Genomic DNA, 15,710 nt, shown 5'->3' on the forward strand with positions numbered 1-15,710 from the left:
TCAGCAACAGGCTGTTGAGATTTCAGCTTTTTAAAGGGAAAAACTTCTTGAAACTGACTCAACTAAATGTTACACAAGGTTTTGATAATTAGTTCTAAAGAGTAACATGTTCTTTGAAGTCTCCAATTTGCAGTCAGTTTCTCCTCATTTGTCAATTCTCTGAAGTTTAAGCCTCAGAGGCATTGTTCGTTTTTTTTCTTACCGTAGCCGGGGATTTACATATTGACAGAAAGATGAAGTGTAAGTACAAACTACTTTCCATAATCACCCTGCAGTGAGAGCCAAATCCTATTTCACAGCATCCATTCACATGCTCCCAATTAATTCAAATCCAGAGGATGAGATTATTTGATTTTATTGTATACACACAAAGAGACACTCCTTGTTTTTTTCTGTTATCAGCCAATCCCAAAGCAAACTATACCTCTGGGTTTATGGAAGGTATTTGTGGCTGGAGCTAATCATTGTTTGCACACATGCTTGTCAGTTACTGACTGAAAGCTGCTTACCCAGACATAAGGAGTGTTTCTACCAAATTGAATCTCATGGCCTTTGTTTTTAGATGAACAGCAGATTAATGTGACGGGCTCCACTGTCAAAGCTTGAGGAGTCATTTCAAAATCAACCTGTAAAAGTTCATCCCTTCAACTGTTGACATTTTATCCATAAAAGTGTGAGTGAAGGGATTAGGATAAAATTGGAAAAGACACATTTCAGTGTTATAATTACATGATATTAACAGTCTGGGGGAGTGACGACATGCGTAATCCTTTGGTTGTGCAATTAGATAATAAATATTAAATTGGTTCCCAGTCAGTCGAAATTTGCTTTTCGTTTTTAATTTCCTTTTACAACCTACTTTTCCCTGACGTTTTCAGCGTCCTCCTTCCTCGCTGCCTTTACAACTTCATATAAATCTGCACTGGCAATCTCATAAATTGGAAATGTTTGAAATTGCACCACTAAATTGTCTCTTGGGAAATTTTCAAACCCAGCGGGCAAGTTTCCGTGCAAGTACAAAACTGTCTCGATGTCTAATTGTGTGAAATAGACGCAACGAGAGGAGTCAGTATTTTTGAACAAGGGTTGTAAATGAATGGAAATCAACTTAGAGGTAACACAATCACTGGAGTTATTTTAATATTACAAGCAGGACTGATTGTGACAAATTACCAGCTATTAAATTATAGAGGAGCAATTGTTTGATGAGTAAATAATCACTGCTATTTCCGTCATTAAAGCACCGACAACATAAAATGAAACCTTGCAATGCATAAGGAAGTGAATGAGTGCATGAAGAATAGTTAGTATCAGTTAGATAATCTGTTTTTGGAGCAAGAATCAATAACTTCCATTTTCAGTGATTTACCAACAGGTATATATACATACATACAGGTACAAAGCAGCTGAAAATCCAAATTATAATGTTGTCTAATAAAAACAGAGCTTCTCTCCTTCTCAGTAGTTTCATTTCTGTCGCCGAGGAAAGGAAGCAGCAGGCGTGGTGAAGCCAATATTTCTGATAAATATTTGCCACTGTTCAATCCTAGTATATTAATTCATGTCTTCATTTAAAGGTGCTGTGTTTGGTCTACCTCTCGAGGCTCCTATATATAAGTCACAGTGACAGTTTCCTCAGCAACCTGCAGTGAACTCACCTGTCAAAGTTTTAATTGTCTTTCAGAGCAGATAGAAATCTGCTTCTCATAGTTATTTTAACTGAACTGCATGTTTTTTTAAACACTTTCATGAGAAGCCTTTAAAGTTAATGTATGTCTGAATCAATATTGATTCCAGGCATAATTTATGTGCATAAATGAACCTATATCTTTGAAGAACACACTTCAAAATGTCCATGTTCATGAGACATTTGACCTCATTCCTCATTGAAAACTAATATTTTAATAAAAAAACAGACAGGGTGCTGCTTGAAATTCATTCACTTGTTGAAGGTTTTTTTATTAGGAAAGACTTTGCCTCCTAAAAAAAAGAGTGCTCATTATATTCCAGTGAAGAAAATAACGCCAGATTACTACTTCAAATGAATATATATTTTTAATTGTATTTCTTTATCTTTCGAACATCTGAGGAGCAGCGCATTATCTCTGACCACCTGACTGCCTCCTCCGGTGATGAGTAGTGGTGTAGTCCACAGGGAGCTCATCATCACTTTAAAACGCACCAGAGACTTGGCACAAAAGAAGCGCTCGCCGGCGAGCACAGGGACTGTCTGTCTCTTATTACATCAGGGGGGACACGTTTTGCACCTTGCGCGCTGTGTAACAAGACTCACCAAGAGTCGGGAAAATATGGAATTTGAGTTGTAGAAACTCACTTGTAGTTGCACCTGATGCGACCCTCTGTAACTGCAGGGAATAGTCCAGTGATGCGGATGTGGTCATTACGCACCGGAGCTGTGCAGAACTCGATGCTTGACTGTAAACCGGGACTTTAAAGGCTTTTGTTTTCGTTCATTTCCTCTTATATTGTGTGAACAGTCACATGACGCAAAGTTTTGCTTGGAGTCCAGGTTGGTGAGACTGTGCGCCTGCCAAGTGGAGTCGCGTGGCTATTTGCTGATTACTCGCAAGGAAACATGAACGACTCCTTCTTCGACGTGACCCAGGGCGCACTGTTCAACGGGAGTCAGACTCTCGCCGGAACTCTGGCCACATTCTACGGCAACGGCACCGGCAACGTGGTGACCGGTGACGGTGGAGGGTCGCTCGTTCTGCTGCAAGAGGAGCGCAAACTATTTGTCATGCGTGTGGTGCAGATCGCTGTGCTGTGCGTACTGTCGCTCACCGTCATGTTCGGTATATTTTTCCTCGGGTGCAACCTGATGATCAAATCGGAGAGCATGATTAACTTCCTGGTGAAGGACCGCAGACCCTCCAAGGACGTGGAGACGGTCATGATCGGCCTCAGCTAGAACAGGAAGAGCAGGTACAGCGGAGAACTGATGGAGCGGGGATTCGATATGAAGATCTGGAGCTCAAGATCTGCATCTGCATGTACTTTATAGACGTTCTCTCTGAGTCCTGGTGAGGAAAAATATGCAAAAAATTCACTTTTGCTTCCGAAAATGACCACAAGAAACGGGTCCAGCGACAAATGTCCGTGCGTAAAGTTTGTGCGTAAAAGACAGCCAATTGTTTACACGTGGGCCGATCTGTTGAATCTTTGGAGTGAATTAATATTGCCAACTTGAACAAAGTGACGAAATGTTTACAAGCTGTTACCTCATTTTTTGTGAAGTTATTTTCCTTTGGTTTTGTAAATTTGAAATGATTGTCAATGAATGTTTTTAAACTATCAAAAAGCATGATTGTGAATTCTAATAGTTCCACGCATCTGCCAGTGTTCTCCGTGGACTTGATGGATATATGGGTAATCTCTATACAAAGTATTTTTCTCGGTCTCGTTTGGTATATACTGAAATCTTGCACGTTTTTCAACAGACTCCATCACAGCTTTATGGAGTGATTCTGGTCCTTCTTGGCATGCTCGCTAATTGATCTGTAGTGAATTTTGGACCTGTTTTGCACTTTTGAACTCACTGATGCTGCATGAATTATTTTGTACCAAAAACAACTTTGAACTTGAAATTGCAGCATGCAATTAAATCACTGAAATGACCATGTGATCCTTATCTCTGTCATCTGTTAATGAACATGATCCATATCACACCAACATTATCATGTGTGCAGATATTTTTGTGACTCTGTTGTATTAGCAAAGATATTTTTCTTCAAAAACTGTGTTTAAAGTCAGTCATCTAATTATGACTAATTTAAAAACTACACATTTTTTCACTTTTGATTCAAAACTAATCAAATGAGGTTGTTTTTGCACAAGATGAAAGTAATATGTGAATACAGTATTGCATTTCCAAATGATTAAATATGTTATTAATGTTGTTTATGAATGAAAACGTTATTTTACACAGTGCTATGAAGACAAAAATCTGAAGCAGTAAGCTCACATGGCACAATCACACTTAATTACAGAGTGAGCAGCATTTATTTAGCTCTCGAGGCGATGTGAGGCCAGGCTGAGTTATCCCTCTTGAGAACAACAGGTCGAGCTCATATTGGCTTCACAGCATTTAATCTGCTCGCTCTGGAGAGTGACCAGCTGAAATCCACACACGTTTGTGCTCACCCTCACCACTTCACCTCCCAGCAGCCCCCACTGCAACTAAAGGAATCTAAGTAATCCAGAAAAGTTCATGTTTGTCTTTTGTGCCATTGGAACTAGCCAGCGGTGAGAGAATCTTTAATATCTCAGTGCAGCTTTGATGCAAGATTTCACTGGGGAGAGGACATATAAGAACATTCATGAACTATCATTGCACTTAATGATATCATTACTCTTCCTGCAGATCTGTCAGCAGATAGCAATCACATCTTTTATCTTCCTTGAGAACTAAACTTTGCCATCTAATTCTATTTATGTCAGACGAAAAAGTTCCATTCTGGCGGATATTAGGTTTTGATTCAGCATTTTGGTTCAATTTCTGTCCAGTTTCTTCTCTATTTCTATCTGCACGCCCTCCTCTATCTCTTTTACGTGCCCCACTCAAAAGCAAGCAATGTCCTCATTATTATTTCAGTACTTGTTAGGAGAGATGGGACGGATGAATCCTTACAAACACAGCCATGCATTCACACATGTGCCCGTTCACCGTGCAAAACATTGGACACTGATGATCGATCGACCAGCAAATTCTGACAATGACCAAAAGTATTTCAGAAAACAACATCGATAAATAAAACCCATTAGATAAATAGACTTGAACAGCATAAAACATCTCTACAATAGATAGACACAATGCACAGCAAACATGTACGTACTGCAGATTTAAACCTGTTGACATGGTGACCACTGAAAACACATGTAAAGCACCTTACTTTTTGGAGCACAGCAAAGAGTAATTAAGATGAAAGCAGAGATGATTATTTATTCTTACAAAGCTCAATATTTAAAGGCTCTGTGTCATATTTTCCTTTGAAACAGGACATCATAAAGCATTTTCCTTATTAGTCACCTTGTGATTCCACACACTTGAAGATAAACTATCTGATTTTATACCAAGAGGAGGTCAAAGAGAGAACTGCTATTAAAATAATTTATTACAGCTCTTAATAAACCTCATCCTTTCTTCCTGAGCCTGTAATCTAATCATCTGGGGAAAGAAAAACAAGCGAGATCGCTCCGGTATCGTTACTATGCACCAGTTAATGCTTGCTGGAAACACAGAGGCATGCATGCTATTTTTAGAGACAACATAGTTAACTGTTCCGTTCTTAACTTGCCACATTGAAACTCAGTTTAAAAAGATATTGCGCTGTACGTGACTTCTTTGGTTCAGTTAGTACTATTGAGTGGCAGTGGCCCAGAGCTTGAGTGATGTCAGAATATAAGGATGGGAATTTCATCTCACTTTGTCCAGAGCCAGAAAGGTAGCAACAGAAAAATGGCATCAAGGGTAGAAGGGGGTAAACACATATAAGTGCTAAGTGCAGCTGCTACCACTCACATCTGTATCAACCGACTCCACTAGTTGCAAAAAGAAGGCTGCTTCTATTGAGGTCTACGAGAAAACAAGTTTTCTCACTTGATTTATAACAACAGTAAACAAAGCAGTTTCAAGTCTTCTTCAATACAGCATGATGTTCATCTGATAAATTAAGATACAATTTGCTCAGTATTCATTGAGACATGACTATCATGTGACTGACAGCTGTTACCATCCAATGGGTCTAGATCACTGGTGATACAGTGTCCTCGAGCTCAGGCTCCACTGTCCACTCCTCCAAATATGGTCACTTCTGGTTTCAAAAAACAAGATGGCGCTGGACAAAAAGGCCAAAGTCAAGGCTTCAAAACGGCAGCTCATAGTGGTTTCCCACTCACTGATAGTTCTCTAAGACTGCTAAGGAACAAAGCAGCTAGCCCAGTACTACCCCACCTGTAAATTTGAACAAAAGATAAATAAATAGATATAGAGATGTACGAATAAAAACAATACAATCTAGAAGAGAGATTATCTATTAAAGGTCCAGTGTGTAAGATTTAGGTGAAAGGGATCTATTGGCACAAATTGAATATAAAATAATCCCACTGATGTTTTCATTAGTGTATAATTATCTAAATTGTATAAATTGTTGTTTTCTTAACCCTTTATATTTAAATACTTACATCAGGAGTGAGGTCTCTCTACGTAGGCTGCCATGTTTATTACAGTTGTCCAAACTGGACAAACTGAATATGTTTAGAGTTTTAATGACAACTGAAGGTGACCACAGGTTCTCTTCCATGTTTGCAATTGACCATTCATTGCGACTGACAATTGCAGCACATGAATGCAGTCAACAGACCAAAGGTTCTGAAAAATATATTAAAAATGTGAATGATATTATGACCACATTAATACTAGCTGTCAGGATGCATTCATGCAAACGTGCATTGTTTTTCTCTGGTTCTTCTGTGTGAGTCTCTTTTTTACACTCTTCTCTTGGCTGAATGACAATTAAATTACTTACCATCTTGCTTCAGATCCACTCAAAGTTTTCTCACATTTCGGAGGCACTACGTGTCGCCCACTGCCACTGAGCATATGCTAAAGAGTTAGCATGGAGCACCGTCCATGTGTCCGCAATCTGTTGTCTTCATCACAAACTGAATGATTTGCAATAACCACAGTGGATTTTAGAAGGAAGATACTGTTCGTACTGGTTTAGGCCCAGAGCTTTACACAGACACACTGTTATGACGTGTATGACTGCGCCAGCGAAGGGTGATATGCAGTTAATTATATCAGTGCATGAAGACAATATTAATAAGCTAATATTGCAGTGGAAGCGCAGGAACAGTGTGTTAACATGTTAACCCTTCACCCCAATCCACATGTATGCAGTGGTGCAGACTTGTGTGCGTTTCAGGCTCTCTCTCCATAATGCCGCTGTACGTTTGCTTGTCAAGAAGCGTCACCACTGACCTTTTACAACAGAGACCTCACAGAAAATAATGAACCATGCACCGGCCATGAAATCATGAGAGAAATAATGGTGATTAAACCAGCGGTGGCATTCAGCATTTAACTGTGACGAAGACAGCTCTCCCACAAGGCTTAAAGGGAAAATACGTAATACATCACTGTGAAGGTCTATTGTAGCGCTTTCCTTTTTCACCGGAAAAGTTGAACACAATAGAGTATTAGCAGTGTGGGCGACACTGTGGTGCATTTGTAATCCCCCCGGTGTTTTTGTTGAGAGGGCAAGATGCACTAAAGACCTGTCTGCAATGCTGACACAAGTCCCAAAAGGTTCAACTGGCCTTTCTCAGTCCCATACAATTTGTTTCAGATGGGGTGTGTTTTATTCAATGGAGGAAGCAATAACAAATGGAGCAGGGAAACTGTATCTCACACAGGAGAAAGGATGTAAACACTCTCTTTCCTCCCTCTTCCTTTAGGACAAACACACACAGTAAGTTATAATTTCAAAAGCTATCACATTAAAGCACATTTGGCTTTAATTTGCTTTCTTAAAAAGTACACAATGAAAGATTCGCTCTCAAAAGTTGTCCGATGCCAGGTCGGCATCTGTCCTGCATCATTTGGCCTCTTTTAGCTCTCGCTAACGAGTCACATATGCTCTGATTTTAAGACTTTTTTACTCAGGCACTTGCTCTTTTCTATCTTCGTTTCCCTTTTGAGTTCTTCGTGGCTCTGCCGTTATCTCCACTCTAAGAATGGCAAGCTACTTGTCTCTCATCACTATCTGCTAGCTCTCTCTCTCTGGTTGTTGGAGTGGGACTTAAAACAGACTATACTCTTCCAATATGGTACACCAGAGTTACAAAGTGCAGTTCCAGGCATCCAGGGGGCGCTGTAGCAATGACAGAATAGTTTAGGTTTGTGTACCATCATCAAGGTATTAAAAACTACCAAGTGTTATTTTTCAACTAATGTTGCCACTAGAGCACAATGTTTTCTAAAATTAATTATTTTCTTGATGCAATTTTATATTCTTTTTATAGTCATTGTGCCCCCCAGTGGTTTGGATCCATTAAAACTAGTAAGAGTTTCAACAGTCTAAAAACACAGGCGTCCATGCTCAAATGCACACATACATACAGACAAAAATACACACACACTTTTTCTCCATATCACCCAAGGCAAATTGTGCCACATCCAATTCAGCAGGGAACCAATAGTCCTTGCATTTAAGCTCATGAAATTTTAAACAAATCTATTATGTGCAAACAAATGAACAACAAACAACAAGATTGCCTCATTCTTCCCATTACCCACAAACACTGAAAGTTGAAAAGCTGGCGATTATGCACAAACACACAAACACAAACACACACACGCACACGCACACACACACACACACACACACACCAGACACTTAACTCAATTAACGCATTTCAGAGCATCCACAAAATGATACACCTACATCATTTCACACTCTCAAATGTGGTTCTACGCCTCACATATTCTCAGCGTGAACGCAAGCATCATTTGCCAATGTGACCGCAGTTGATTTCATAATAAGAAATGCTGTCAGCCATAACCCTGAGGCTTTTTTCAGCTTTTGGGGCGACGTGATGTGTCGCTGTGTTTTTTTATTTTCCTGAACTTGGGCTGTCAGTGTGTTCCCACTCCACCAGCTCTGTTCCGTTTTCTCTCCTGAAGCTTTTTATCTATCTGCGCTCTCAAAAATCTCTCTCATTTTTCGGACAAAACAGACTAGCAATGCTACTGGATAAGGAATCCATAAGGAATAATGGATTAAACTGGGTAGAAGTTAAGAAAAACAAGAAGCTGACTGTGATAATTGCCCAATGTTTGGTTTAAAAATAAGTGGAAATATTGCTCTGGAACATAAAAGAAAAAAGAACTGTCAGGAAACCACAAAAGGCTTAAAGTTAAAAGAAATTAATTATACTTCTTTATTTGTGCACTTTGAAGAGAACAGTATTAATAGCCACTTTAATCTTAAGGAAGTTGTGGTTAAACTTTTAAAAAGGTGGGTCTCATAAATTCAAACCTGCCAGTCCTCGCCCTATGAGTCATTACAAACAATATGGAAATGAACACTTAGTATTCACAGGTTCGTTTCTCACGTGTGCCATTTTGTGTAAAATGCTTAATCATATTCAGCGGGAGCAGATGCCGGCAATAAAATAAGACAAACAGAGAGAAAGCCGGTGGCAGTTTTCTCAGGTAGACTGTGCGTCACTGCCACTGAGAACGACATGCTCTTCCTCAATTGCCCCAAACTCTCATTGAGGAAATCATAAACTATTCTCAATTCAATTATCTGATGAGCCTCCAACATGAAGGAAAGTTTTTAGATGGAGCATAACGATGCTGAGGCTCGTTGTCTGCGCAGGCCTTTCGGCAGCGAGGTTATGACTAATTCTCATGGGGGATGGAGAGTCGTAGGTTGCCACTTAAACATCTTTCATCTCTGTTTGTGTATTTAACCAGGGATCACATCTGGGTCAATGCTGCATCTGGATACACACACACATACACACACAGATCCGGTCAGGATGAGGAGACAGCTCGGCACCGGGGGATTTTAGAGGCAAGCAGAAGGAAGGAGCTTGGCACAGGTTGTGTCTGATTAAGTCAGCTTTCGGTGAGAGCCGGAGCTGAGACCCAATGACACCAGCTCGGCTGCGTTCGACGGAGACAATCACCGTGGGACTAATCAAGGCCCCAATAACCACAAAGCAAACAGAATGGGAGCTCACGCTGTGGAAGGCAAATGGTAATTAATATGCTTTTCTCTTATTGGCTGCATCCTCTTAAGGAGACAGTAGGTGTCTCATCCTATTGATTTCCACTGAAAATCACTTGTATTGACCACTAGCTGATGCACCATTCTGCAGTCTCATCGCCTACGACACGCATCCACTTAAATTGAAATGGCAAATGTGAGATAATTGGTGTTTGTGGCTAGCTTAATATGTCACGTATTAATAAAGTGTGCGGGGAGATGTGTTGATTGGCTCGAGACGGTGGTAGGCACTATATGAAGTTTGCTCACAGCCGGGGGAGGAGGTGGAAGTGGTGGGGAGTGTCTGTCAGTCAGCACTGCTCCTCAGGGAGGAGGAAAAAGGAGATATTTTGGCTGCCTTTATACTTCATCCCAACACACCAGAGAGTGTTCGGTCAGAGAGAGAATAACATTCACCCCTCTCTGCACTGTCCTTCACTTTATTTCAAATTGCATTGTCATGTCACTGTTTGGTTTTGACATCTGTAGACATCCTCTCTTCTTTTCTTTTCATTCATGATGACAGATGATTGCGAACGAGAAAGCTCCAAACCTCTGCCTCCCTGAGGGGATCACAGTGACATGGAGTCTTTCTGAGTGTCCACTCGTCCTGATCGGAGGCGCGCTAATCACCTGCCGAAGGGGTTCAACCAGGAAGAGTTACAACACCGCCAGAAACTTCATACAATCAACACACAAACATATACGAGAACTATAATACGTGAGCGCTCATTTACAACTTTAAAGCTGTAAATTCAGACCTCTGAGAGGAAGAGGATGATCGCTGACATCATCTAAACATATCTCAGCTCACCACGCACACACATCCACATGTGATTGGGAACACAAACACACACACACTCATTTACACACACACTGCTACCACCACATAAGGGCTGCAGGGTGGTGTTGCCATAGGAACGGGGAAAGGTAATGGCCATGTTCTTGAGCTGATGCCGCAGGGGGTGAGGGGCAAAAGAGGTGCGCGCATGTGTGTGTGTGTGTGTGGGTGTGAAGGGTGTTAAGTGAGTCACACTTATGAACTAATGACAAGAGTTTTAAGTTCAAATTTACCATCTTTCTGTCACCATCCACTAAATGATGGCGCCATCAATTCCAGACAAAACCAGCGTACTAACAGGATAACATTTAAAGAAAGGCAATGAGTTCTAGGCAACAGCGATGACATGCTATTTGCTTTTAATGCACCCAGCTAATGTTTTCAGCTTTGATGCAGAGGGAGGTGCTGGGCGTCCTGATGCACAGCCGTCCCTCACCACCCCTGGGTTATGAATAAATGATTCCTAATGCAAGGAACTGACCCTTTAACCAACACTGATGACGACCACCTCTAGTGCAAATAATTTAATCATACCTCAGCAGCCCGGTCCTTATAGAGAGTTATTTAAGCGCCAGGAAGTTCCAGCGTCACATTAAAATTTGACATATCTCAGTGATGCATGCGTGCCTCCTGACATGTTCTAACAATATTCTATAGATGCTGGAGTTTGCATCATGACCCTCAGTGACCTCAATGTGTGACATCGACATCATGATCACTGGCCTATAAGATTCAGTATCAGTATTTTCACCTGCACTGACATACACTTCATAGGTAACACCATAACCATGAGGGCACTCAAAAGGGAAGTGGTCTGATTATCTGAAGGATTTATTATCTGCACCAGCGAGGATGTTTCCATCTGTGTTTGTTTGATAGTTAGCAGGCTTACGCAGAAACTACTGGATTGATTACCATAAAACTTTGCAGGAAGGATGCAAGTCATTGGTCAGGGAAGAACCCATTCAATTTGGGTATGGATACGGGGTTGGTTCAGGAATACTGTCTTTCTTTCTTCAACATTTTGAGACAGGGCTTTTTAAAAAAATACTCTATGAGTGTAGTGTATTTAGCTTGTTTTAATTTAAAGGGACTATCTGGCCATGGCAGAGATATGTGCTCTCCTTAATTTGTCATAAAACATAAAGTAGGTGAAAAAAAATGTAATGGGTTCTTCCCAGACCCAGCTCTAATCCCTCCACCGTGGAAATCAGTTCAGTAGTTTTTGTTTCACGCTGCTAACAAATTAATAATATAGTTCCTCTCTTTACTGTTGAACAGTCTCAGTTCTTCGCTTTAAATTCCACAAGATGTTGGAAACTTTCTTTTGAGACACTGCTCTGTTTCGAAAGATTTGTCAGCTGCATTCTGTGAAGCAAATGTTCCAGGCTACTACATCCCAAAGGTCTTTTATTGGATTCAGCCTTGGGGAGATCAAGTTTACTGACCTGATCGTCATGTTCAGGTAAACAAGTCTGAGGCGACTTTTGCTTCTTGACGTGGAGCATTATCATAATGGAAGGAGCCGTTAGAAGAAGAATGAACAGTGGCCATAAGGTGATGAACATAGAAGAACCTATATAATTTAATTGCAAATCTGTATCAGGTTTTTTTCTCCTTTCCTCAACATTGTGACATGAGACGTTTCTCAGAAAAAGAATGAATGAACATTGATTTGAAAAATCTGACATGTTTAGGGGACTGCAATTTGGTGCAGATCCAAATCAAGTTCATTCCAATGTGGTTTCATAAAGGGACAGTTAGGGCTTAGCAGAGATATGTGCCATTCTCTGAGACAATCTGAGTGTCAATCGAGATTAGATCTTCAAAACACATCAGTTAAGAAGACAAATCATTCTATGGTGCTAATGTCTTCCATTGCTTCATTAAAACTCTTCACTTTGGGATGTGAATTCATTTTCTTCATTGCTGTTTGCACACTATCTTTTTCTCTCTGCTTCTATAAATAAAACTATGCATTTCTGTAAATTAGATGATGTTAGGTGTGTGGGCCGCGTTGGACAACCGGATGAGAATTATCTTTGGGCCACGTTGCTAATTAAACACAGCTTATTAGTTCCCTCATCCCTCACAGAGTTGGTCATCACCTGCTGCTGTGGCTGTTCCTACCCCCCCAACCTTCCTCCTTCTCCACCTCTTCTCTCTCTGCTTGATGCCTCCCTTTGTGTCACATTGCCCACTTGACAACAGGGGGGTATTTTAAAAATAGAGACGATCCACCCAGATTACAGTGTTTTAATTACAGAGCTGGAGATGCGATGGGGGTGTGGAGGCCCCCTCTCCCTGACGGGGAGTGGTGGTGGGGGTGAGGAGGGGAGGAGAGTTGGAAGGCACAGTGAATGTAAACCGCGTGCTAATTAGTGTCGTCTGCCATGGTGGAGCTCTCAGGCTGCAACCGTCTATTATGCAAGCATCGTTGGCAATGTCGCATTCAGAGCGCTCCTCCAACGCACACCTGTGGCCACATCACATTTTAAATATTAATACTTTAGAAAATGACCTGTGGGGAGACCGGGAGCAATTTAATACAAGGATTATGAAAGTTTTAGTAATATCTTCTATTGATCCACTCTACTAGTTCTATGGTTTTAAACAGTATAATCGGTTAATAAATGGTAAACACAATAAAACCCATTGTATAAAGCACTATACTGTGGCTGTAGTGTTAATGTGGGGTGATTTGAATTGTTTGGTTTGTTTGGTTTCTAATAATAATATTCTAATATGGTTAATTCTATAAAATACATTTCTGGTGATTACATTTCACCTGACAACAGGTTTACAGTGTTATAATATATGTATTCTATGTGTGCTCATGGTTCACAAATGGTCCCGGATACGAACGCTCATTTCTAGCGTCTGCGCGATTAAGTCTTGGCTGCCAATCAAGGCATTTCACAGCATCAAATAACCAACTACAGCTAAACTTACATGAACAAACATCAGTGTGATCTAAAATGATAGAGACCATCTTTGAAAAATATTTGTTTTATGTGTACTTTGTCTTTTTAATTTGGTCCATATCTAATTCACTAACATGGATGAAGCAGGGTTTATGACCTGTACTGCAGCCAGCCACCAGGGGGTGATCAAAATGGTTTGGCCTCACTTACAAGCTTATATACAGTGGACAAGTTAAACAAAGACTTCTCACAACACACTGAGTTTTGCTATGCGTACCTATATATGCATTCATTAACAGTAATGTTTAATACTTGTACTTACGTATACTAATACGTATACTTCACAACACCTTTATATGAAACATCTAATTTACATCTGTTTATAATTACAATGTCATGCTATGACCCTAGTATTTACTGTTTGCATACTGATTAGAACCAAATAGTAAATAAGGTGTTAATCTGAACATCTGTGTTCATTTCCAGGCTGTTGATTAAGGCTGTAGTGTATATAATCACCTGTTGTAATAGTGCAGCCATTAGCCAGCACATAAATATTTTATTATGTAACCGAGCTACATTGCAAAATGTAAGCAGCTCCTCCTCTTGTGTGTGTTGACTTACCAAGATGGAAAGATTAAATGTTGTCTTAAATTATCCCAATCAACATATGATACCTAATAGATGCTAATAAAAACAATAGGATATCATTTTTTGAAAGATCAGATGCCCAAATAAGCAAATACACGAAAGGAGAGAAATGGAGTTTAACCATTTAAACGTGGGTATTGACAGCTTAGGTTAAAAAGCAGCCTGAAAAGGGCCATTTTGTGTTTGTGCCCTGATGAAGGCCTTAATGGCCACCCCAGTTTACATCATCCATCCATAATATACTGTGTGTGTGCTCCCAGTGTGAGGAGTCTGGAAGCACACACACATATTTTCATTTGCTCCTGATATTTCCCATGATGGCCTATATGACGATTCACGTTTACATTATTAAATTGATTCGTTTAGTTCAGCATTCACAAAAAATATGAAAGTGTCCATTGAACGCGTTCATGTAGCTGGATCCGATGATTCAGACTCTTTCTATCTCTCTGACCTCCTTTTCATTGACAGGTCTGTGCAAACAAGATCATGTGAAATAATGAATAAATAAATAAATAAATAAAAGATGAGTAAATAATGTTAAATAAGTTGTTTTTTTTGTAAAATAAAATACAATGCTGTAGTTCATATACAACATAAACCTTTTGCCTGGTGTCAACTGTTAATTCTGCTGTAAATTCAATTTGATTCATATTATTTCTTTGACTTAAAGGGATAGTTCACAGAAAAATGAAAATATACTCACCACTATGCCGATGGAGATGTGGGTGAAGTGTTTGAGTCCATAAAACACTTTAGCAGTCTCTTTGGACTGTAGGAGGAAGAAGCTAAGTACACAGAGAGAACCCACGCAGACATGGGGAGAACATGCAAACACCACACAGAATGAATCCCGGCCGAGCTGGGATCGATCCAGGAACCGTGACGCCCCAGATTCCATCAAATTTTTAAAGTTTTTTGGATCCTTAAACTGAAGAGCACCAGAGGAGCATCACATATCACACTCTTGAGGCAATCCTCGCTTATTATATTTTTACTGAAAGATTAATAGATCTTTGATTTTTTTTAAAGCCTTTGTTTGATTTAAAAAAAAAGTGGTACTGAAAACATAGAGGGAATATGAACACATTTAATGTATCATCAGTAGAAGTGTATATTTCTTTTAAAGTCTAAGATGCTATGTTGTCCGTGTTAAATGAAAGTGATTTGTTTGATCTTATTCAGTCTTGTTCTGGATAAACATCTCATTAGCACAATAATTGGTTCTTTTTAATTGGTTGTTAATTAGCTGCTGACTCATATCCTTGAGTGAACAAAGTCATACCTCATTTTGAACTATTAATATCCTCAACACCTACCTGTGTTTTAATTTTAATTGAACTGTAGACAGACTTATTGAATTTGACCTTTAAGTTTTTTTTCCTGTTTGTTTAGTGTCATGAAAATATACACACACAGTGATTCACTGTTGTAGAAGCAGTAAAACGTACAAAAGTCCAAAGTGGGTGATTACTTTTTATAGTATCGTAGTTT

At 39.8% G+C, this 15,710-nt stretch overlaps 1 protein-coding gene across 1 annotated transcript; it reads left to right on the forward strand.

Annotated features, from left to right (window-relative positions):
• The first annotated feature begins 1,876 nt into the window (after window positions 1-1,876).
• rprml (reprimo-like) lies at window positions 1,877-3,639 on the forward strand. The gene has a single exon (XM_020094346.2). It carries the CDS (start codon window positions 2,597-2,599, stop codon window positions 2,930-2,932), a length of 336 nt encoding a protein of 111 aa, XP_019949905.2. The 5' UTR covers window positions 1,877-2,596; the 3' UTR covers window positions 2,933-3,639.
• The last annotated feature ends 12,071 nt before the right edge of the window (window positions 3,640-15,710 follow it).

The sequence above is a fragment of the Paralichthys olivaceus genome, chromosome 5 (assembly GCF_024713975.1).
Source record: "Paralichthys olivaceus isolate ysfri-2021 chromosome 5, ASM2471397v2, whole genome shotgun sequence".
Classification (NCBI taxonomy): Eukaryota; Metazoa; Chordata; class Actinopteri; order Pleuronectiformes; family Paralichthyidae; genus Paralichthys; species Paralichthys olivaceus.